This window comes from Tachypleus tridentatus, chromosome 1 (genome assembly GCF_004210375.1).
Source record: "Tachypleus tridentatus isolate NWPU-2018 chromosome 1, ASM421037v1, whole genome shotgun sequence".
Taxonomy (NCBI): domain Eukaryota; kingdom Metazoa; phylum Arthropoda; class Merostomata; order Xiphosura; family Limulidae; genus Tachypleus; species Tachypleus tridentatus.
In genome coordinates this window covers 100296317-100322249 of record NC_134825.1, presented here as the reverse complement: position 1 = coordinate 100322249, position 25933 = coordinate 100296317, and the positions used below count along the sequence as shown (strand labels likewise).

The following is a 25933-nucleotide window of genomic DNA, read 5'->3' as shown; positions in this document are numbered from 1 at the left end:
TAAATTACATATACAATACAAACACCAATGATTCTTCAGTGGTGCAAATTAATGAGATTAATTACCACAGCTGAGAAGATAAACAGTAATAATATTAATGATAAAACCAGGTAATGGACTTATAATGATTAGCTAGAACTGAATCAACACTTGTATGCTGCAACTAAGTAATTTTGATCATAAGACCAGTGTCCCATGAAGTAGACCTTAAAATGATAATTTAATTCCAATCAGTAAAAAAATTTAGCAACATGGTTCTTTTAAGTTTATTACAAAAATAGCATTAGGAAATGTGTGCAAATGAGGTACATGCTTTTTGTGTGATTTATTCAATGCTCTATTCTTCAAGTTAATTTATATGTATAGTATCTTCCAGCAGGCAGATCATGCAATTTAAAATGTATTTTATCTTATTTTTAAATCTTAATCTATTATTACACTGATTTGAAAGTTCACAAACAAAAACTTGGAAAATTAACAATAAAATTATCTATTCAATTTTTTTTTAATTACTTGTTCATTCAGTCCCAAAGTTGCACTTTCAAAATTTTCATAATCAACATAACTGATGATTTAATAAACATTTGCTGGCATACAGTACAATTACAATCACAGTAATTCTATCTCTGAAAGACATAATAATGAAATACAATGGAAATGAGATCTATTAATGCTACTTCAACTGTTTTTTTTCAAACAATAAATAGATTCACATATTACATCACATTAAAAATTTTTATAGGTTTTGCCTATTAAATCACACACAGTGTAAAGAAATGTCCAAAAAATTAAATGCAACCAACAATTTTCTAAGTACAATACTTAGTTGACATAAGCAGTAATTAACATATCTAATTAAAATATTAATGACAATATTGTTTACATTGCTTTTTATGCTATGAAGAACCATGTATCCAATAAATTCTAAGAATCACAAGCAACTAACAATGTCAGAATTAAAGGACTTTATAATTATAACTTTGCCAAAGTAAACTACAAATTAAACAATTAACTAAATTACAACTCTCTAAGCCTTTTTAGAAAGAAGAAAACTTTGTATCACATATAAACTATATTTCAAGCACTTCACATAGTCATACATCAGTAATATATCTTAATATTAGCCTTCAAATAAATTTTAGCATTAACTCCTTCACTCATACAATTATGGTTTCTTTACTACATTTTAGTACAGAGTAAGTGAGTATACAACTCAGCAATAGCTTTTTCATCAAGTTCTAAAACCAAGTCTAAATATGAGAGGAAACACCTCTAGTTTGGTAAGCAATTAATGTTTTTATTTAGTTGGATCACTCATATATATGAACAACACTTATTACACACACATTTGTATGCATATGGATATTTAACACACATTACATTAGATCATTAAAACAACAACATGAAGTATCACTTCATATGTTATTTCAAATAATGTAAACAATATCTTTCCTTATAGTAATTACAAAATCTACATAAGATACAATAGTTTTTATAATAACAACAGAATCTTCAAAAGATACCTTACTTTCTAACATTAGTGAGATATAAGAAACCCTGGTAAAAAAAATAAAATAAATAAAAATAACGAAATACCACTCTAAAGAAGGAGCTGTTCAAATCATTTGTGTTGTTTTTGACCTGGAGAGGATTAAGTGTTCACAATAAAAGGTCCAAATTTGCAATATTCAGTCACCCTGCCCAATGGACAGTTTGTAATTAGGAAAATTATAACCTTTTAGCTACAATTTAGTTCAAGTGCAGTAATTTGACAGTATAACTGATCTCTTCAGGATTTTGTTTACTTCAACAGTCACCTCCAAAACATAGGGTACATTTTATATCCCACATTATAGCTTGTGCCCAAGGATCCTTTCAATAAGTGCAGCATTTTGTTTTTGTTTTAGCTTGTTTTTGGTTACAACAAACTAATATAATTAATCAGAGGTTTGAATTTGCTGTTTTTAAACACAGTCCTTCCTTTTGATTTTGTTTACTTAACTCTATCAGTATTATTTTTTTCTAAAAACATGCAAAACCTATATATTGTCATGATTAAAAATAAGCAAATTAAATGAAAACTTAAATTGTAGTGTTCACAAGATGTATTAACCCTTTCACATAAGGTATGTCAAAGTGAACACGTCATAACCCTTCACAATTGCATTTAAAATATAATTAAGCTACTTTACTATCGATATTTGTGTGTGTTTAATATTATATTATTTATAATGAATAGAAAGTCAAAGGTTAATCTATTAAATGACATTTTATATTATGTAGTCTTCTACACAGATAATTGTCAGTTTCACTTTCAACTCAAACTTGATTCCTTCAGGAAAGACACTGATGAATTCCTAATAACTCATGTTGAATAGTTAGAAAGCCATAATAACTGTGATAGTTATGGGGCATAGCCTGCTTTTGGTATGTTATTATTCTGTGTTCTTTAAAGTATTATATTATTTAAATAAGTACTTTTAGTGCAGCAGTACCATTAGTATAAATAAAGTGTCATTGACAGTTGAAAGCAAAAAGATGACAACCCAGGTATTTTATTTCTTATAATAAATAAAGAATACACAAGAAAAATAAAAGTAACTAAAATTAGAATTTTTTTAAGTTATATTACATCCAATAATGTATAATAATAAATTTTTTCACAAAGTAAATTCACAAACATCTCACAAGTAGCCTTCGTGTTAGGTAATTTGATATGATAATGAGAGTTGTACATCCACCAAGTAATTTCAAATTTTATAGCAGTAATATTAGTTTAAATGTAATTCAAAGAGCAATAAAACAAAATGTATATATAAACAGATATAATGTTCTGATATTTAAGATAAACAAATCAAGTTCAATGTTACTATTTGAGTCATTCTAGAAAGAAAAAAAAAGGGTGTGTTAGGTTTACTTTGTTTTTTAGGAGGAAATAGGAGTTTAGTCAACTTAACTGACATCATACGTTTAGAGTACAGAAAGTAACAGATAAAATATAAAGACTTCTGAAACAACACTAGATATTTATTTAATAGAATTTAAGGATTATGCAAACAAACCTTGAAAATTTTCAAGTTAAGAAAAGTATTCTTAATCTTAATATGAAAATCACTTTGCATTCAGAGCAGTCAACACTAACACACCTTATAGTTAAAGAGAAAGTTTTAGTAAAATACTTAACTGGAAATTCTGACCTTATATTTAGAAGACTTTTTAAAATTTATTGAAAGCTTGTCAAATTTGGTGAATATATGAAAACTGCTTTCAGAGTTACAATGTTTACCACCACCATGAATACATATTGTTTACAAGGTTCCATAAAATATAGGTGCTCATCCTGATAGGGTTAAGTTAATATTCAATTTTAATGTTAAAGTCCAGTCAACACTTACACATAACAGGAAATGTAAATACAATGCAACTCACGAGAAAATTCATCTAAAGTTACAAAATTGCATTAATTACCAATTATGTAACCTCATCACCACCAGCCAATTTGAAAGATTGAAATCAGATGTATATGCTTATTAAAAGTGTAGTAATTTAGTGATCAAATCATCAGAATGTTAAAATATATAATATTATGTACTTAATATAGATTATGTGCCAGTTAAATTAAAATAGCCAATTTAAAGATTGATTATAATTTCAATATACTTTAAAAGTTCAACATTCACAGACACAAAAAGAAAACTTTGATCATTCAGTTTAGAATTGTCACAACTACATTTCTTCACATAAAATATTTTATGTTATCAGTTCCTATTGATATTGAAACAATGTAACAAAATGTGATGCTCACTGGACATTTCTTTTTCTTAAATATATTGTTCTAACCATATCACTTCTTAGACATCAGCATGCCATTTAACCTTACAGTTCAAACTTAAATGTACTTTTTTTATATTTATTTAGGAAAAATAATTTTTATATAATTCCTATTCACTGGTAACTTTGATTACACTGACATGGTAGAAAACTAATTGTAGTCAAGATATAAAATTTAAATACAATACCAGATTTGAAGCTACCACCAATGCAAAAGTATGATCACAGAAAGTGAAAACTACATATACTCTAGTTACTTTAAAAACATGTCATTATAACTCTGTATTCAGACTATACCAATTAAGAATATTTTATACATTCAAGTAATCATGTTACCTTAATAATAACTTGTTGATAAAATTAAAATTTAATTTACCATATTCTTTCCAACAAACTGCAGATGAACAGATGATATTCCTCTTCCAGCTAAGAAACTCACAAAGTCACTGCCTGATCCAGCTATTTTGATTCTGTTAGACAAAGTAAAAGTTATTTGGAGCTGAGGCAGAACACACCAAACATCTAAGGGTTATAGAAATTTAAACTATAAGTATGTATAATGATTTAAATACAAATTAATTTGAATGATTACTATTATATTGATAGAAGTATGAGCAATACTTATTTTTAAATGCTAGAAATAAAATCTGAGGATTATTTAATAGTTACCAATTTTCATTTATATATATACATCCTTATTAATTAATTACGATAAAGCAGTTTGAGAAAGAGTGTCAGATAAACTTGGTTTTAGTATAATATTATAACTATGTGTGTGTGTGTGTGTGTGTGTGTGTGTGTGTATATAAATGTGGGTTGTGTTGGACTAAGGATTCTTCTACAGTAGGTGTCTGTGACTTACTAGTGATAAATTTGATGCTAAATGAAGAGCATGCACTCCACTTGTTTTAAAATAATATATTCAAAATGAGTTAGACATAAAGACAAAAATTCTTTACAGTTCTCTTCTTGTCAGAAGTCCATTCAGGCCAATTCAATTACTTTAGGATTCAGTTGACAAGCGAACTATTTTTCTCAACTTTTATCTTAAATTACTGATACTAATCTGCTTTTTTTGTATTCAGGCCTACTTTCACTAAGCATCTGATTTTGCATATAAGCCTAGTTCCAAATGATTTGTCTGCTTTTGTCAAAGTCCATACAGGCAGGTTCAGTTGCTTTACATCAGACTCTAAGAGACAAATTACCCTCCTAAAATATCAAAAAATTGTTAATCTAACTATTAGGCTATTTACTTGTGTATCAGTTAACTTAATGTTTTCTAACTTTTCTCTGACTGAAACACTCCTTCACTTGGCTTTACTTTCAGCTCTCTTCCCACTCTCTGGTACCTCTCACCAAGGCCTTCTATAAATCTCTATATCCTTGACATCAATGGACTGCACATTACATTCACTAGTCTAAACACAATGTACAATCAAGTTTCAATTTGTAAGTGTTACACACTTAAGACATGGATGCTGCTGCATGTTATTGTGAGAAAAAAAATTAGCTAATTTACTTTTAGTATCTAAAATAGCTATTCTATCAGTTTATATTGAGTCAGCAGCTTTCAAATTCTGTATAAATAAAGTTCCAATATGGTGAGTAAAAGATAACTAAAAGACTATACACATAATAAACAGTTTACCAGTATAAAAAAAATAGATGTGTTTTTCAATTTGCCCTTGCCCAGGGCTATTGTTATAGTGTAGATCTTGAAATCAGTGCAACTCAATGACAAAGTGATGTACTGAAAAACAGACTAAACTTCAGCTTTTTATCATATTTTACTGTGATCTCTGGAATGCCTATGCTTGATACAATAAATCTCTAAGTTATGTAAAACACCATTAGTAACATATATAAAGTGTAAGGGTTTTTAAACTACAGTTATAGCCTTTTAATGGTGAAGTAATCTAAAAGTTTCTCAGTTACATTTTAATCTGTTAAAAATGTAGAATTAAGTTAACTTTAAACTAAAGTTTTAACATGTTTACAAAATATGTATACATAGTCTGTGTATTGTTAAGATACAGCTTTAATCTGTTTATCCAGTAGAAATAATTTGGAAATTTCTAGGACACACTTTTAACCTGTGAATATTGTACAGACAATTTACAAGTTTATAAGGTGCAGTTTTAACTTATTAACTGCAAAAATAATCTAGAAGTGTCCGGGCTACAGTTTTAAACCTTTGATACTGTAAAAAGTATACAAATATATATATGTTAATAAACTTCACAGGAAAATGTAATCTGTAATTCAAATACTTGTATAACCTGAATTTTAACTTCTTAATTTCAAATATGGGCTACTGCAGTTCCCAGTAATTTAGAAACAATGTATATATAATTGCAAACAAGGAACTAAAACTTACACCTTCAACTTTCTTGATTTACTATCACTACATTTGTGAAACCCACCAGAGCAACCCTTCCTCTTTTACTGACTTTTGACACTGATTACTAATCAACTTTACAAGACTGATGGATATGTCTAAAACCAATGGGAAAAGCAAAACCTCCACTACACAAGGCTAGTTACTACTCATTTGGTTTTGGCAGCCACTTTAGCTACTAGACCAAAATCTTTAGCTATGTAATCAATATGTTACTACTCTGAACAACTAGCTGAACATTTTTAACCTATTTATAGCTTACTTAGAAAGCCAAATAAATTACAGTAATTTTGAGACAATCTATATACATGTTGTATTCTAAAACACATATTTCAAAGCTACCTGAATTCTTTTTTGGTCATCCAAACATCGAGATTTAATGAAACTTTTGGAAGAATATTTACTTGAGTGCATAGTGCCTCGAGAATCACTCAGTATTATATATTTGTGTTTTAGGTATATTTTTATACATTGTTCTGTTTTCTAACAAACATAATAAAAACATGAAAATTATGAACTTTTCAATTCAGAATAATAAAAAAAAATTTCAGTAAAATAAAACATAAAGCTCAACTCTGTGTAACAGAACACTTAAAAATCACAGGATGCTTACTTTAGTTATACAAGAATCAGTTAATGGACTCCTGCAGTGATATATCCATTTTCATGCTGCAATTACTACTTTATTAGGTACAACTATAATTGATAGCAGTGAAATAACTGAATTAAAATGAAAATGTAAATAGTTGAAACTAATTTGGGCTATATTTATGATCAATACTGCAGTCAGAGTAGAAGAAAAGATGACATTATTCATTGTATTTCATATTTTTTAATTTTTCTTTAACTTTTCATTACACTGTATACATTGGTGATTTTGCTACAGTTAGTGTAAAAATATACAGAACAAAAGTTATTACTCATTTAGGAATTTCTATTCATAAGGTTATGAAATATGAAACTAAAGTGAAAAATACTTTTATTCTCAGCATGAAGAACACTTCTTACTCAGACTGATTCAGTAAAAGTTTCAAGTATTCTTAGACAAATTTTAGTAAAATACTTTATCAAATTATCTGACTTTTTGTGTTCAAAAGACTATTATTTGTCAAATTTCAGGAAGATACACATAATAAATTCAAAGATTTAGGATGTAAAACTTCACAGAAATTGGATCAACACTACTCTTAAAGTGTTAAAAAGATGTATATGTAACTTGAAAGTCTTTAACAGAGATAGAACATAATCAACTTTTTCAGGAGCAGAAAAGCAGCACTAATAATCTCTAATATTGTCTTCTTACAGGAAACAAATACCTAACCAAACTGAATGAAACTTACTATTAAAGTTACTATATAAAACAGTAACTAGTGTCTGTGTTAAAAAAGGAACATGATTTGATTAAAGTGTTTCTATCGTTTGAATGTTGTGAAATTTCCAGCTATACATTTTTTCATCTTTAGAAACTTGATTTTTTAAATTTATTGGAAAGTTCCATTTTATATATCCAATAACTTTCAAGTTGGTTAATATTCATTTCATTAGCTTATTTCTGTTGGCAAGTCAACACTTTAGACTCTAAATCATAAGATAATATTGCAAAAATGAAGATTTATCAATGTCTTTTACTGATGTGTATTGTTTGAACATAATAAACTTTGCAATAAATAAGAAATTGAGTCATGAGAACATTCTCATGTTGTCTGCAGTCCTCCTCAAACTTAACTAATCTTAACCAATGTATACAAGATAATTTGTGTAGTTCTCATACAAATCCAATTCCACATAAAACAACTCTAATCTCTGATTTGCTCAAGGTGTTTTAAATCTTGCCATATAATTCCTTTACTCACCTCTACAGGTGACCAGATTAGTGAATTTCTCAAGAAGCCACAAATAATTAACACAAATAGTTTATAATATATCCAATCATATTAAAACATTGCCAATACCATTTTCAAAGTTGTCTTTCATTAATAATTGATGTGATATCATAAAGCAGGATATAAGAAAGGATTTTACCAACAGAACTTCTAAAAGATAATGAAATTTATAAGAAAACAAGGTGTGAATCAGTGTGGTTTTTAAGAGGTGATAGTTTCTTAACAACTGTAAATCAATGCTATGGGATGAATATAAAATACTTAAAAATCAACAAACATGCTGTTTATAGGTGAGCCTTCTTACAGCCGTGTAAAATGTTTTATCCCTTTTTCTTTGCAACTTATGTCAAATAAACATTAGAAAATAACAAAACATCAATGCCTAAATATTTTGGATTTAAAAATTGTTAAGAGTTAATATTATTATGTTTACTAAAAGTTTGAAATGTGGCAAGTGTGAACTCATCATTGAGTGTGTTAAAAGTGCACAAGTAACTTTAAAATTTTGAAGCTGCAGAGAACACCATGAAAATCATCTAACTACTGGAAATTTCTTGCACATACAGAATATTGTTTATAATAATATGTAGATTCTACTAGCTGCCAAACATTAGTGTATTTATATAAATATTACAGTTAAAGTTTCTGTAAAAGCTTATGAGTGGCAGAATTTCAATGTTAAGATTTTCCTTACCTGAAAATGTATTTGCAATGAACTCACATCTCTTCACACAGTTAAGCTAGCTTCTCTGTGTGTCTGCCTTAGAGGCTTGCATGCAACAAAGCCTTTAGACAACTCTCATGTAATCTCACATGAATTGTACAACTAATGATGACAATTATGCAGTAAAGCCTTACACCAACAGGAAAGTGACATCTTCATGTGCAATACTTACTTCTATGCATTTGCACTTGTCAATCTTCATTCCTTTATGAGGAAAGTAAATGTGCACTGCAAGTGGGAAAGATGGCTAGAAGTGTGTGAACAGATGTAATTATTTATCAGAAATACATTTTTAGGTAAGAAAAGTTGACAGTTTCTTAAATTAAAAATGCATCTTCAATAATACTCAACTGTCAGGGTTTCCTTCCTTTGCCCATCAAAGCTCTGGTCTGACTTTTTCTTGCTTGCTGAAGTTTTTTATACTGCACTTAATTTCTCTAGGCAATAGTTGTCTCATGGCATTCTCACTTATGCTGATGCACCTGGTACTTTACATGAGCACCTCATTCAGATAATGTTATCACTTTTTTGAGACTGTTTCAACCACAGTCTATAACACTAGCTCTTGGTATTATTGAAAATATATTTTTGATTTCAGAAAACGTTAACTTCCAAAACATGCACCCTATCATAGTTATAGCTAGAATCCAATATTAATAAGTTGAAGAGGCTGGCAAGAGCATTATTCAAACAGGAGGTATCTACATAGATCACTGGTGTGTCAGTAGAAGATTGGCACCCTAATGGAGGAACAACACTACATTTAGAACAGGTATGCTCTTCATCTGGAACTTAAATGATGAGCTGCGGGTGAAATTTTACATGACTTGTCATCACCACTGGTCATGCTCCAACCATACAGCCAAGGGGGGTTGGAGTTATAGGGCCATGATCCTTATATCCAGTGTTGGTGGCTAGGGCAATCTATCTGTCTATACACACACACACTTATAAGTCAATCCAAACTACAGCCATAGAGCACATGATTCAAGCCATGATAATCACAATGAAAAGGTAAGCAATACTGAAATGGACAAACCTTCTCTTCAGTTTGAAGAAGTATGAAAGGCAAAATCCCAGACTTAAAATGATGGAATCATGTGTGCCTTACTTAACCTGAGAAAACAAAACACATCCAGTCTGTAACTATGAATATTCATTCTCTTTCCCAACTGTATGAGCAAGGTAAGTTTCACTTGACCATGGATTATGGGGAGAACATGAAACAAATTGTTTCATGAACTAAGGATCCAGGAGGGGACCACTCTGCATGTGGAATTACAAGGAAACAAAGGACCCTCTTCCATGAACAATGTACTGAACCAATACACATAAAAAGAAGGGCCATGCTCAACCTAACCTTACAGCAGAGCATCAAGTCTGAAACAATTACAAGAAGATTTTCCTGTAAGCTGGTACTTCTCCTACTAAAATCTGAGGGGGGGATATCCACAGATCCAGGTAGGAATTCACTCTCACACTCTGAAGGAAAAGCCCCTGTCCACCACTCCAGCAATTGGAAACTGTGTATGGTTAGGACTCCCTAGCTCCACTAGTAGAACCTAGGATATAATGTATGATAAAGAAAGAGCCCTGAGAAACATTGGTGCAAAAGGTGAACCAAATTCCCTAACTTTTTAAAAGCAAACCAACTCAATGAATGACAATGACAGGGAGGATTCCCTTATACTTTACTCATGACAGTACATGATTGGCAGTCCAGTATAGTACAGTCATACAACCTGGTGAATTTCTAGGTGATCTTATGGAACATCGCAATTCTACAGAAACTGTTGCAACTCAAATAAATATATTGAATTAATGGTTGCTAGTGCTGAACTGATTTGATAAAAGCACACCTTCCTGGACAACACTTGCCAAACAGTGTGATCCTGTGAAAATGAGTTAATGGGCCATGAAAGTTAACAGTGAAAATACTTTTGCCTCTGTATAATGTAGTAGAAATGGTCAGTATAGTTAAAGGGGATAGGTAAAAATCCTCAGATGAAGATTTGCCAGATCACGCAAATAATTTGTGATAAAAATATTGGGAAAAGTCCAAATACTAGTCCCCACAATGTCCTCTAGTGAACAATTCAACCAGGCTGTTTAGGACAGAAATTTGACAAACTTGATTAATTGTAACTCTCAGGAAGATTTCTTACCTTCAAAGACAGCCAAGGATAAAAAGTCATTGTCTAGTATCTCTAAATGCAACAAAAATTTCAAAACTATCACCAAAGATGACAACAGTCAAATTCCATTGGTCACAAAAGTGAGAATTAGCGATAAGATAAACCAGTGAAAATGATTTATCCCCCTTGGATGAGAAAAACCAACCTGAGTATATAGCTAGAAAGATAAAGCAGTCTATGGAAAAACAATGTAAACAACCCTGACTGACCATGTTTGAAGGTCAGCAGCAACAAGAAATAAACATTCAGGTAAAGATAATACATGGCATATGAGAATTGGATCTCAAACAAGTGTTATAAAAAGGGCATGTAATGTAACTTTAATATACCAGTTTAGTAATTGGAACAGTCATTTGAAACAAAGCACCTAGAGCAACTTGAGGAATCCAGAAAGTACTGTAAGCTCAAATAATGGTTTGTTGAGATATACTGAACAGTAGTTGATAAGGCTACCTTACACAGGGTAATTGTGGAAGATGCAAAACCCTTGCCAAAAGAGCCAGGTCAAAAATGAGATATGGTTGGTACTTCTGAGAAAAGTGGGTTCAACTTCCTCTTAATATGCCGTTGCTGATATATGTGTCATTTCCATTGAGAAATGTACATTGCAGGACTAAGCATGGTACCCTAGAAATTAAACTCAGATGTTTTGTAAAAACTGCATAACCTCTACGCTTGAAGCTGGAGGTTCTGGTTAGCTGGGTGTACCATGTCAGATCATGGCTGCCTCTACAGAGATGGCCTACAAAAAAGTGAAAGGTGGATACCTCTGAAAGTAATGCAGAAGAAGAAATTATGGTGTAGCTGCTAATCTGGTGCTATCAACAGGACCTGGCAATGCATTGGAAGATGTCATAGTTAGTATCTTGGGTAACATAAGAATTGGAGGAATGGCCCAAAAATTGTAATTCTGTACCATTCTAAAGAAATGCATCTATTGTCAAAGTTCAGAAATAAGGTACTGGAGACCAAATTGTCAGTACTCAGGTGTTTCAATGCAAGGCCAACCCATCATTCACATTTGCAAAATGAAAGCCAATCCAAAAGAACCTTGTGATGCAGCATATATTCTGTAGGGAGAATCTGTTCAGGTTCACACAACTGATCTGCCACTGTAATCATCATCTACGTAACATGGCAAGTTACGAGTGATATGAAAGGAGTGGTTCCAAGAAAGGAGATCCAAAATTTATAAGGCTCTAGACTAAATGTCTCCTCAATGGGAAACAAAAGATGCAACCACGAAATTGTCAGAGAGAAGCCTGACAGCGCAATGGCTGGATGCATAAATCTGCAAGTGCAAGCTAGAGAAGCATGCAGAAAATTCTCTGGTACTGACTTTTTCCAATATAGCTGAGGGAATAGGTATAGTCTGACTCACAAAAGTCAGATATTTTATATATATATACATATATATACACCACTAAGATACCTTAAGTGGTCTTGTGAAACACCCCATCTCTAAGTGGGAATATATGGACTCAAAGTGGATAGTGTAAGCACTTTCCATCATCCTGGCTTGTAGGATCTTCAAAAGGCAAAAGTTGCTCTGAAAGAGAAGTAAGAAATAGTACATATTCTTCTCAAGTGATGATGGAAAACTTTCAATCTGTAGAAGCTACAATACTATTTAGAGATAAAACAATTAGAAAATGTGGAGGAGATGAGTATGTGGAGAACATCCATATCTGTATTCTAGGATTGGTGAAGAAGAGATGCAAGAGAAGGAGAAAGGCAACAAACTGAATGTGAAGAAATGTGAGTTTGACTCTGATTCCCGGCTGTTAAGAATGACATTTGGCTGACAGAACAGGAATAAAAGGCTAATTAAGCATGTGGTGGTCCACAACATATTAAACAATGAAATGATCCAGACAGTCAACAAGCCTTCGAAAGCCACAGAAAATATAAGACCAAAGTAAGCATAAACAATGTTACACACTCAAGGCCAAGTATAAATCAACATCCTCTGAGAATTTATAATTAAAATTAAAGTTGTTGAAACAAAGACTAAAAAAATTAAGACCAAAGTTATATTAATTATTTTTATTTAACTCTCAAGAAATTGATCACAGATTAAAAAAAATTAAACATATTTGGTTAATACAGTGCTAAGTAAAAGAGTGAAGATTCACAGTGCAAATAGATAGAGGGAGATAGTATGTGTGGATATTTGCTCCCTTCTATTACTGAAGAGTTTTGTCATATTATTATATCATCATCCAGAAGTGAAAGTTACATTATTATTGTATGAGATTAAGTAAGATTTGCCACAAGACTAGTGACATGAAATTTCTAAGGCAAATATGTAGGGAAGATAGCTTAACAGTGTGAAAAGGTATGGTATAGTCTCAGAATAAACAAATTTTACTTCAATATCCAGCATAATAGAATATTTAATAATACAAACTAATTACTGAATAATTTAACACTAAAAAATAGGTTTTCATTTATTCATTTTAATGAAGATAATTTAACAAAAAGTTATTAAATATAGAAAACAGATTTTGACCAGTTATTACATTAGAACAAACAGTGCATACACCTCTTTAAATGGGAGTTTCTTCATAATGCTAAGATTCTCCTCGGATTGTAACAGAAAAACCACATAACAAAACTTTGGGTTACAAACATAAAACTTATCCACATGACAAATATAACAGGAAGCATAAGAATACTAAAAAAGTATGGAAATTATAAGTCATCAGTTTTTGACATTTTTACAGAGAAAGACAGTAGTAATGCACAAGAAAGCAGTAAAAATCAGTAGATTGATAAAAAAGGTATAGAAGGTCACTTTACAGGAGTTACATTGGAACAGCTTTTCATAATTATCTGAAGGACAAAACAAACAATGATTATTCAAATGACAAGCTTGTGGTTGACATTAGCCAAGTTCTCTTTAACCTTAGCTTCTATATTTTGTCATCTTTAACATACGATAAAGATTCAACAATCAAACATTGCAACATACTGAAAGTCCCACACTTCCTTCATGATTTAAGTACTATGTTTCTACTATATTTAGCCTGAATTGCAATAGACTTAAGCACAATGACCTTGGAATAAGTTATAAAGAATGAAATTACATGAAAATTAATTACATATATTGTTCAGTTTTTTTCCTAATCTAATATCCTGATCATGTGTCTATATTGAATACTTTAACACATCACAAACATGTTAAATATAAATAAATTATTCAAATTTATTACAACACATACTCAGGCTCTGACTGGGGTTTATTCTTGTCTTGTGGCTGGCGAAGTTTCCACATCTCATAGGCTGACATATCAGGATGAGTTGGGTCATGACATGGAACAAGAGAAGTGGCTTCTACTAATGCTTGACGAAGCAGTGGACTACCCAGTGCTACTATGGAATAGTTTCCTAACATAAAATATTCACAGAAATATCCATACTTTTGTTGTCTAAAACTTTGACAACAAAAATCTGCATCTTAAGCTCACCAACTACTTTACCTAAATCTTTGATAATATAAGCCTACATCTTCAGCTTAACTAAAATTTTGCCTAAGTCCTTGATAACACAAATCTACATTTTAGATTTAATGAAACAAGTTGCATCTTAAGCCAAGCTAAAGCTTTCTCTAAATCCTTGATGACAAATCTACATTTTAAGACTGAAGATGCATTTGGTGTAAACAAGCATTTTACTACCTTAGAGTTAATAATATCAAGGCCACTAAAACACAGTTAGATACTACGATACAAACAGATGTGTTACCTGTTACAGCAGCATCAATATTGATGTAAGCTACAGCTCTGCTATAAAGCTCCTGATCATGAGCCTGGAAAAGTTTTCTCAGTCTCAGAAAAATAAAATACTTACTGATATTACTATCATACACTGCTATGGAAATATTATTTTTTATTTAAACAACTTTGAAATAATTTATCTCATGAGAAATGCACAATAACAGCTTCAGTACATCAAACAAACTAACAGTAATTTTAAGCAAAGTTGAGAACTCGTGTGATATACAAAAATTTTAGTTATAGCTTTTGTTTCCTGGACAAAATAAAAGCTAAAAACATTTCATGAAGAACATTAACAAACAGTCATATATAAAGAAAGTATTAATCTTAAAATTATATAGTAATTAGTGGCTATTTTGGCCATCACAATATCCACCAAATGATTAAATGCATGCACTAAACCTGGCTTTCAACAATAATATATAGCTTTTGAATAAAACAACTTTTGTGTTCATTGGTTCACTTCTTAGGAAAAAAAACAAAACAAATTGCAAATTAGCTCTTCCCTACATTTGTGTTAAGAGTTTCGTGAAAGTCTGTTATCTTTTCTTACTAAGTGATTTATCTATAAAGGCCTGTTTTCAGTGATAAAGTAATCAACATATATATACTGGTGACTGAAATATCATTTTTACTCCAATAAAAGATTGGAAGATGTAATGTTTGCATGAAATGTGAATGTTGTTGAAGTTAACTCAATTTGAAAGAGTAGCTGTCCAAAAATGTTAGTAAGAGAACAGAAACCTGCAGAGCAGAAGAAAATAAAATGATACAATATTCTAATTTAATCACTTTTATAGTCTTAGATTATTCAGTGACTTACAGACTTCAGACATGGTTGATCAATAAGCAATTGTTATTCACTCTGGGTAGTACTAACATAACAAGGTCAAAAGCAATGTCACTGAGCAAAATTAGACTTGTTAACAATGCCAAAACAACATTTTGGCAGTTTCACTTAGGCTTTTAAAAGCAACAGATTAAACCCTAAACTTGTGTAAAGTTATATATATGAGAAATTGGTTTAGCAGTTTTTCTCTTATTCACAGTTCGAACCAAAACATCACAGTTTTTGTATGATCAAATGATAATATGGGATTAATAATGAATTTTATAAACTCTCAGAGTTATCCACTTCTATTAATTCTTTAATATCTTTTAGGAATGTTCAGTGGACAAACATCTGATACCTAATAAAGAAGTTAAACTGCACATTTCATAGAAAAGGTGAATAAAATAATTCAACAATCAGCCTGAGAAATATGTTAGCAATGAATATGATGGTTCATTTCACCATACATTATGTTTGTTTGTTTGTTTGTTTGTTTTCGAATTTCACACAAAGCTACTCGAGGGCTACCTGTGCTAGCCTTCCCTAATTTAGCAGTGTAAGACTAGAGGGAAGGCAGCTAGTCATCACCACCCACTGCCAACTCTTGGGCTACTCTTATACCAAAAAATAGTGAAATTGACAGTCACATTATAATGCCCCCACAGCTAAAAGGGCAAGCATGTTTGGCATGACGGGGATGCGAACCTGCGACCCTCAGATTACGAGTCGCACGCCTTAACACGCTTGGCCATGCCGAACCCATACATTATGTACTGATGATTACCAGGGCCATTAATTCAAGGTGTTAATATATTAAACTGCTTAATTTGATAGAGATACATTACCACATAAAGTTCAGTTGTATTTTTTTTAAGGTAATTCTATAAAACATACCATGCTTCTACAAAAGTAAGAAGAAATATAAGGTTATAAGTTATCCAACACAAAGAGTGAGAATATAAACATATTTTAGCACTTTTGTAATCTGATATTTGATTACATTTTAAGAAGTAACAGATATTAATATATAAAAAAATTAAACTTTAAAAGCCTGAAGTAAAAACATTTTGATTTTATATTTTAAAATTATCTTAATTCTTCTTTTTCTTTGAAAGATGTTTAATTATGGTAGACAAATCCTTGAAACGTTCAAATGTATCAAGTATAATGCTAAGTTATATATATATAATATATAAGGATCAACAATAATATAATCAAATTCTAGCCAATATTTAAGTATTTTCTGTCTTCTAACTACTAGTAGTGTAGTATATAGTGCCAAAAATTAATGAATAATGCAATTGGATCTCAAAAATAGATACAATTGCATAGCAACTTTTACTGTTAAACAGAAAATTATTATAATTTTAGTTACAATATACTTTGGATAAATTACTTAACAATGTCTCATTACACACAAAATAATTATAAATTAGATCACTCTTTCTACTGACTTGTGTCCATTCTTCTGACCCAATAATTCCAAATTCCTCAGCATCCCAGCTAGCCAACACCATTGTCCTCTCAGGTTGCCACCCTATAATACTCATTTCATTAAGGTAGTGATAAATTAAGTATTTCAAACAAAGATTTAAGATAAGTGTGAAACAAAATAAGTTTTGAAGCTGGTGAAAATGCATAATAACAACAACTTATTGCAAACAATAATTATGTGTCTCTAATTATAAATGAAATTGTTTTTATCAGGTCATCCCATAAGTAATGTCCAAAAATTTAATACAGAAAGTGCATTATCATCTGTCTTTGTAGCAGGCTTTAATGACTAAAATATGTAGTAGGACATGTACAAAAATGTTCAAACAAATAAAAGAAACTAACTCAACTCCACTTTTTCAGATTATAAATCAAATAAACCCTTTGGAGATGTATGTGCCTGAAGAGCACATTAGGCATATAATGCTTTACGAGTCTAAAGAGTGAGAACTACATGAAAAATTCAAGGTGTTTATGGTGCGGAATCTCTCAGTGAAAGAATATGTCGAAGTTCAGATCAGGTGACTACAGCTTAAGTGATGCACGACGTTCAGGTCGTCCTGTTGAGTTTAATGGTGACTTGCTGCTGGCTGCACTTGATGAAGATTGCACTGTAAAATTGAAGACCTAGCACAGAAGCTTAATTCAACCAGTTCAACAAGTTCATCGACATCTGCAACAGCTTGGAAATGTGTCAAAACTTGGAAAATGGATCCCCCATGATTTGACAGAAGCCAACCTTAGAGCATGAGTGAACATTTGCACTTCTTTGCACTCTCGTGAATGTAACTCAACTTTTTTTGTTAGTGACTGGAGATGAAAAATGGAGAAATTATAAAAATTTTAAGATCACATCTACAAAGATTGAAGAGTTAGACTGGGAAAAACTTCCACATCCTCCTTATTCCCCAGACCTTGCTCAATCTGATTATAATCTATTCCAAAGTTTGCAGAACTATTTTGATTGAAAAGAGCTTGGGACACATGAAGATGTCAAACTATCCTTTCTGCATTCTTTTCCTCCAAACCTCAAGAATTTTATAGAAGTAACATTCAGAAGCTTGTGAATCATTGGCAAGAAGTAATTAATAATAATGGAACATACATTATCTATTAAATAACATTAAAATCGTATGAAATCCTTACTCTTTTTCCAAACCTAAAATCAAACATTACTTAGGGATAACCTGATATATTACTGTTTAGATCTTTACCTGTAAATTAGTTTATCCAAGAAAACAGTTTATAAAGTTTCTAAAAATAAATTATTTTGTATCAAAATATTGTTACTATAATAATAATACATAAAATATTTTAAAAGTAAAATATCTAACACCAATTTAAACTTAGGAAACCTTCACTTCAAATTTTAATATATAAATAACACATGGCTTGATAAATAAGAAATGGAAACCACACTATAACACTGTGCATCACTACTAAAAATGCATTCTTACTTTTACAAATGAACTGAAGTCACCCATACAATTATAATTAATGAACAAAACTTAAGAAATTTCTATATCTTAAACTTATGAATTTCATATTTAATTTAAATTTCATAAATATATAACAAAAGCTTAAATACATAAGAATTACAGTATTTGTTTTAAGTTTTTTAAATATCTATCAGCATATGAGACAAAAAATAAACAACAAAACAGGTTACCACAGCCATGCCAATGGGAAAATAAGGAGAACTTATCCTTTGAAGTTGTCATTCGAGCCCCATAATAGTCATATACTTGCACAAAAAGTGAAAACTGGCAAATTTATCTGTGCAAAGTTGGAAGCATTTTTCAAACTTTTTCAACAAAATTATCTACATTTAGTTATTACACTTGTAAACAGGATGTAGATATTTATAAAACTGATTGATCCATTGCTTCAGTTTGCAATTATGTATCATAATAGCTATTCAGAAACATTAATGAAGTTTTTGTATCACCTCACTTCTGAGGTGTATGCCACACTCAAGTGAAGAAGAGGTTCAAAGGTTTGTACAAATTGGTGTGATTATTGAATTGTTGACTGTGGGTGCTACACAAGACTTTAATCTGACCTCAAAATGTGTTACAGACATAACTCCTCCCCTTTTTTTTTTCTAGCAGCTCTAGCCGCTAGAATTTAAGTCAAAAATTGGAAGCTGACCAACAAAACATACTTGTACTATTGTTACAGATGAAGGAAGAACACAAACACTTGTGCACATACATTAACCCTCTCACAATGGGGCTCAGCATAACATACATGAGTTAGTATACACATTTGCATATGTTAATTATTTATACTATAACTTTAATGCAATGTGTTTATATACATAATTTGGCAGACTTTGAGTAAAGATTCCAAGTTTTTTGTACACAAAATTAGATTTTTTATGAAGTATTTTTATTTAAGATCTGATTGTGAAAATATCAAGTCTGTTTAATTACTACTTTGAGTGTGAAGTAATTTCATGTTATGATTAAAAAAACTATTCTTCATCCCAAAAATCTCAAATATTGTTTGTGTAATCTCTAGAACCTCCTCAATACATTTCAAATGTTTATTTTCAGTAAGACTTTATATTTTGTCTTTTATTTTCTACATGAAATCTGCCAATTTGACCAATCTCATAACCATCATAAAAAATTCAGAAATAAATATAAATTATACTTTTGTTTATGTGAGAATAACTACAAGTTATAACACAAAAATACAGATGTCTAGTCTAAGTAGTTTAGGTTTCATAATGTTATATATTTATTATTTTTTATTATACTGACTTCCCAGTCACACCTGGCTAACATTACATAACTACTATTGATGTGGTGCATGTGCACTCATGTTATCATATCCAATAACATAAATCTAACCTTTAGTCTTGACAAAGTGACCCTGTCTTGGCTGTATTTTAGTTGACTTTCATATATATTGTATATATATTGTAATATATTGTCATATTTCAATTATTGTACATTATAAATGTATATAGATTATTAATATTAATCATTAAAATTATAAGTTATTAAACTTATTTTTCTTAAGATACAGAACAATAAATAAAGAAGTAAAGCAAACAGTTATCTCTTCTAACTATGACCTTTGAGCTCAGTTGCTGATGGACATAGGTTGTTAAGCCTTTCAAAATTTTTTGAGTTTTATATACACACTTGAATAACCAAAAAATCTTAAATTACTATATCAGTATCATAGAATTTCATCTTAATTTATCAAGCTTAATAACTAACTTGTTTCTGGGGTAAAAAGAATATGAAATTTGGAGCAACATAAAACGCAATTGCGATGGCATGGCTCTCGACTCTTGACCTGTCGTGAAAGAGTTAATAAAGATGTTTATTCTTTGTTGCACATTTATTTCCATTTCACATTTCTCGTTGTTTTATTTCATTTTTTTCAAAAGTTCTATACTGTAGTACTTTATACCTGGCTGTCAATTATAGTTGTACCCAACAATACAATATCTGAATGAGCAATATAATAAAACTTGAAGTCAGTAATTACCACCAATGAATAAAATAAAATAATAAAGAGTTTACCTTCTAATTTCCAAATAACAACATATCTCTTTGTCTTTTGTGCTTATATACTGATGAGATGACCCCTTAAATGTATGTATGAGCTTAAATACCATCACATGCTAGCTACCCAAAACAATATTGACACAACAGTTATCATTTTGATATATGAATTTTAATAATAATAATAATGCTGAACTTGACTTCCCAGTTGAACATAAACCCTTTCATTAAGTTCCAAATTAATCCCAGGAACATTAAAAAGGTAACCCAAGTTTTTTTTTCAGTATCCTGAGCAGGTGATAATTTACAAAAAAAAAAAAGGATTCAAACCACTGCTTCTTCCAGGTAAAATACCCATATTACTAACCCTTCTTTCTTTATCTTATTATTATGTTGGATGTTGTAAGAAAAATAATAAAACTAACCTTGTTTCCTCATATGTCCAAATGATCTTGCCAGTTCCATTAATACAGCAGTACCTATTCCAGGATCACTAGTGCCATAACTCCATGAATCATGGTGACTCCCAACAATAACATATCGATCTAAAAATAATAACAATTCATGTAATGTTTGAAAAAATTAGTAACTGTGTAATACTTTACACCACCTCCTTCATCAAAAACTCCTTGAAGAAGACCACAACAGAAAGATCAGAAAGTTACCACCATTTACCTGCCATACATACAACATGTCAGTGAAAAACTCAAATGCATAGCCAACAAAATCAACATAGAAGTTCAGTGGAAATCCTATAATACATTAAGGTCCATTCTGATAAAATACAAACAGTAACCTACCAAAGAAAATCTCAAAAACATCATCTATGAAATTCCATATTCCTGCAATGATACATACATTGAAGAAATGGGAAGAAAACTTGTGACAAGAATAAAAGAACATAAAGATAGCACAAGACTCATGAAAACACAAAATTCAGCCACTGCAGAGCACACAACATCAACTGGACACAGAATAAACTGGGAGAAAACTAGAATCATCGACACAGACAAATTTTAGAAGGCAAGAAAAATCAAAGAATCATTTTATATTAACACTATTAAACCTTCACTAAACAGAGATTCCAGATTAGAAGTAAGTAACCTGTGGCTGCCATTGGTTAAATCTACAGGAAGTCTCTCCTCCATCAGAAACAGTGATAATCCAACCAATCATAACACACACTCCACAATCCACCAGGACACTATAAAAGACCGACAACACCTACACACACACACTTGCTATTGATTCCCAGCTTTGACTCTGTGCTAGTCAGACGTGTTTTTACATTTCTCTTGCTATAATGACGCTGTCATTTCCATGTCCTGCTGTGCCGTTCCCGCCAACTGTCCCGCCGGTAATCGTCGACAGTCTACCGCCTCACCTTTCGCCTCTTCAAGTTGCCACATTTATTGCACAGGCTAAGCCTGGCGCTTCCATTGATCCGTCTAGAACGCATATTCTCCGCTGAGGGGGAATCCTTCTCCAGCCGTCTACGCCTGAAGACTTGTCCTACCTCTGTTCGCCATGGAACTCCCCTATGATTATTAGTTGTGCACCCACGAAAAGCCCTACTAGCTTATTCACAGTCTTCCTTAAAGGAGTACATCATTCCATCCAACCGAGTGAAATTAAATGCGCCGTGGAAATCCAAACCCAGTCAGTGTTATACGCCGTGCACCGAATTTATTCAAAATCCTCCCGTCAAGCTACTAAGTTCATGAAGATTGTAACACCCAGCAAACGTATTGCCGATACCATCCTACAAAACGGATGCTACTACCATATATTCCACTTCAGTGCCGAACGCCCCCGACGCCATCCAACTCAACCCAAAACTCCTAAGCAACCTACACCTGCACCACAGCCTAGCGGAATATCCACTATGCCCACAGCCACCCCGCCACCTGTAAATCAATCAACTGAAAAGTATACCCAAACGGATTTCGTTAATAAAATATCCCAGGGCACACAAACCATCGATGAAGTACCAAAAACTAGCGAGTCTTCTACCATGACTGACAATATCCCAACAGCAGAAGCAGTTTCTCAAACTAAGACAGACATGATTAATCAAAATACCCAGTATCCTGACGATAGGCGCGCATCACGAGAGCAAGCAGGAAGGCTGCTTTTCTTGATTCGAAGTTAAGTCCATTCCCTAATCATTCTCACTGGCTTGACCAACCACTCGTCCCATTCAACTCGGATAATCCGTGTTGCTCTTTAGAAGAGTCGCCGTTCACCAATCGTATTCCCTGGCTTGACCGACAATTCGACCCATTAGTCTTGGATAACCCGTGTTGCTCTTTGGAAGAGTCGCCATTTTAGTTCAAAATACATCCAAGCTACCACCTATGCGTTTTGTGTTCTGTTATTATCATTTGCTTTGTAATCATATGTATGTCAATTGTTCTTAATCTATATAATTTCTTTCCCTACAGCTCTTCTTCTGGGCACGATCAGGGCCTACATTCGGCGCCCTGGCCGTGAAAGTGGGTTTTCTCGGGGTACTCCCGTTTCCCCCCACAGCAAAAGTTCTGTTTCATAGGATCTATAGATCCCAGCCCTGAAAAGAGGTACGTTATTTTGATATCTAAATTTTAAATTAGTATCCAAATTTTTGTATATCCAAAATTTTTAAGTGTTTAATAGCTAATACATATAAGTCATGAGACCTAATCATGTCGGCGCACTGTGTTTGCATCTCTCGGCTCTCTCCAAGTCAACATTCTTAAACATCATTCCTCGGACGCTTGTGGATGTTCTGCTGAACCTTCCTCATCTTTCTTCGTCGTCTCTCTGGCCCGGCTGGATCTCTTCTCAGCTTTTCCTGATGCCCCTCAATTAAATTAAACACACTATCTACTTCTAGGTCATTCGTGACCATCGTGTTGTATGAATAACTAACATGCCACTCCTGTCCATATCACTCGCTCCGTAATCAGGTAACTAATTTATTCTTGCCTTGTGTGGGGTGAAGAGAAACAGTAGTTTCTGACCGCCCCTGGTTATTTTTCGTTCGACAGAACGAAAGAATAATTTAACCAAAATACCTACCAAGGTCTCTCTCTCTCTCTCTCACACACACACACACACTGACTTGAAGATGAAAGGCAGAAGACTTTTGAAATGTCATCCTCTACACTTGTGTCTCCACAACAGGCAGTTGCTGTCCATTCTACAAAGTTTCATTGTGAATACTCTGCCTGAACAATCTATCAAAAAACATTTATCTTACTTAAATTGAATTTAAAAAAAAAATGTTATATGATATTACAACGTTAGAATTGTAACAAACAATGTAATGGGAAGTTTCAACATCATTTCAGAGTAAATATTACCAACAATGCTCACGTGCTAGGAATTAATGCTTTCTCAGAATATCCACAACATGATAAATAATGCCTCACATTTTATAATGAAACAATGAGTTAGCCTAGTGAAATTAAAAATATTATAAAGAATTTTTACTTGAACAGAGCTGAATTTATGATTTCTCAAAAAACCTACAATTTTAATATTTTAGATTCCCCAAGTGGCAAGAATGTAAAATCCTGTATTAGTTTCTTGTAGTTAAACAAACTAAGAATGAGTAAAGTTTCTAAATACTGTGAGCAATAAAAACAGAAAATGAGCAGGCTTCAAACTAACCCTTTTATTTTTTTCACTTTATTGGTTTGTTAGAACAACAATGTTATGGCACTTCAACAATTCAATTTTGCAAAGTTAGACCTTTACTTACCAGGTTCAGTTTTACCAGGTATGGTAGCAATAACATTATGGATTTCTCTTTCTCGTAGTTCATTGAAGGTCTGAACTTTCACTATACTGTAACAAAGTCGATACAAATGAATAAGCCTAATACCCAGAAGTATATATAGAAAAAATATCATATATTAGGTAATGTAAGTTAATATACAACAATAAAAAGAGCCATAACATATTGTAGAAATTAAAAACATTTTGATTCCCTTTAGATGATATTTGTGGCACACCAGGACTGCCAAAACATGCAGGACAAATATACGTTTTTAATTCATGTAATATGATACCACCCTTTTTGTCCTACACAGATTTCAATTGTCTGTTAAAAAACAGTGTATAGAACTAAACAACAAACAATTGGTTGATGGGTGGAATCTTCATTTCCTATATGGAACACAGGGAATTTAACAATAATCAGTAGGACTAATGGTAATACTGATGTTATTTTTGTTTATATTTCTGTATGTGACTTGTATTTAATTAGTGTCATTGAAACAAAAAAGTCATAAATTCACAAAGAATTAAGTGTACAAATAATTTAGAAAAATATATTAAGAAAGCCATTTACATACTTACTAACTTCTCAGTATTTCTAGGGCAAAACAGCCAGTGAATAAACACTATTTCATTGCATGTTTGGCAGTTACTCAAAGCTTAGCTATAAGTTACTTTTTAAACTACTTCTGCATAAGTACCAACATCTTTCATTTTACATTTTATTTTTAGTTTCAATTCATGATTTTCTTGTATCTATTTCCAAGAAAGTTGTTCTCAATTTGTTTGTTATTTCCCACTTAAGATAATTCGCTTTGTTACCAAGTACAAGTTTACAGAATTTCTTTAGTGTGTTAAAATTTTATCTTTGAATTGCAAACTTTTAAATATAGCACTAACCTAGCACCTGATGCTTCATCAAAACCAGGCCCAATGTTATAAGAAACATTCACCAAATTACCTTTCCACCTTTCAGGAGCAGCAGGCCCTCCTATGTCACTAAATAAAAAACACAACAAACTAGAACATCTTATAAAGACAAAATAAATAAATAATATATATACATAGTAAAAGTACAATAAAAAAGAGAATAATAAAATAAGCCATTTTAAAAGTTTTACTGAAATACACGTAATTACTACTGATCTTTAACACACCCACTTCTTACATTACAACACACTCACTGGAAGCACATTTTCAGTTGAACCTACCATCCAAATTTTGGTATGCCATAATCATATTATATATATAAACCAAAACTAGAACTATAATATTTAGAGGAGTCTGTAAAGAATATTACTCTGACTGCTCCTTCACATGTCTGTTGCTTAGAAGCCTTTCTTACAGAGCATTCAACCTGCAAGGTTGGATTCAATGTACTTAAGTGTACAAATATAAATTTTCAAGTTCTTAATAATAATTGCCAAAACATATTTTCATAAGAGATACTCCTACTAGAAAAAAAGTAAAAAGGTGAAAAGCATTCATAATTGTATAGGACCTTTAGT

The 25933-nt window shown here is 31.7% G+C and overlaps 1 protein-coding gene across 8 annotated transcripts in view; it reads right to left on the bottom strand.

Annotated features, from left to right (window-relative positions):
• The window catches only part of LOC143256871 (N-acetylated-alpha-linked acidic dipeptidase 2-like), a 113742-nt gene that overhangs the window by 31432 nt on the left and 56377 nt on the right, over positions 1-25933 (bottom strand). For 5 of the 8 annotated variants that reach the window (XR_013031592.1, XM_076514668.1, XM_076514716.1 and 2 more), the window contains 7 exons: positions 25326-25424; positions 24409-24494; positions 21089-21208; positions 17100-17182; positions 14782-14845; positions 14259-14424; positions 4208-4301 (listed from right to left, as the gene is read on the bottom strand). Coding sequence is in view for 7 of the 8 variants with exons in the window: in XM_076514668.1 (XP_076370783.1) it covers positions 4208-4301; positions 14259-14424; positions 14782-14845; positions 17100-17182; positions 21089-21208; positions 24409-24494; positions 25326-25424 (712 nt within the window). In the remaining variant the exon portion in view is untranslated. The remainder of the gene's footprint in view (positions 1-4207; positions 4302-14258; positions 14425-14781; positions 14846-17099; positions 17183-21088; positions 21209-24408; positions 24495-25325; positions 25425-25933) is intronic. The other 3 variants (XM_076514690.1, XM_076514698.1, XM_076514707.1) reach the window with 2 other exon arrangements.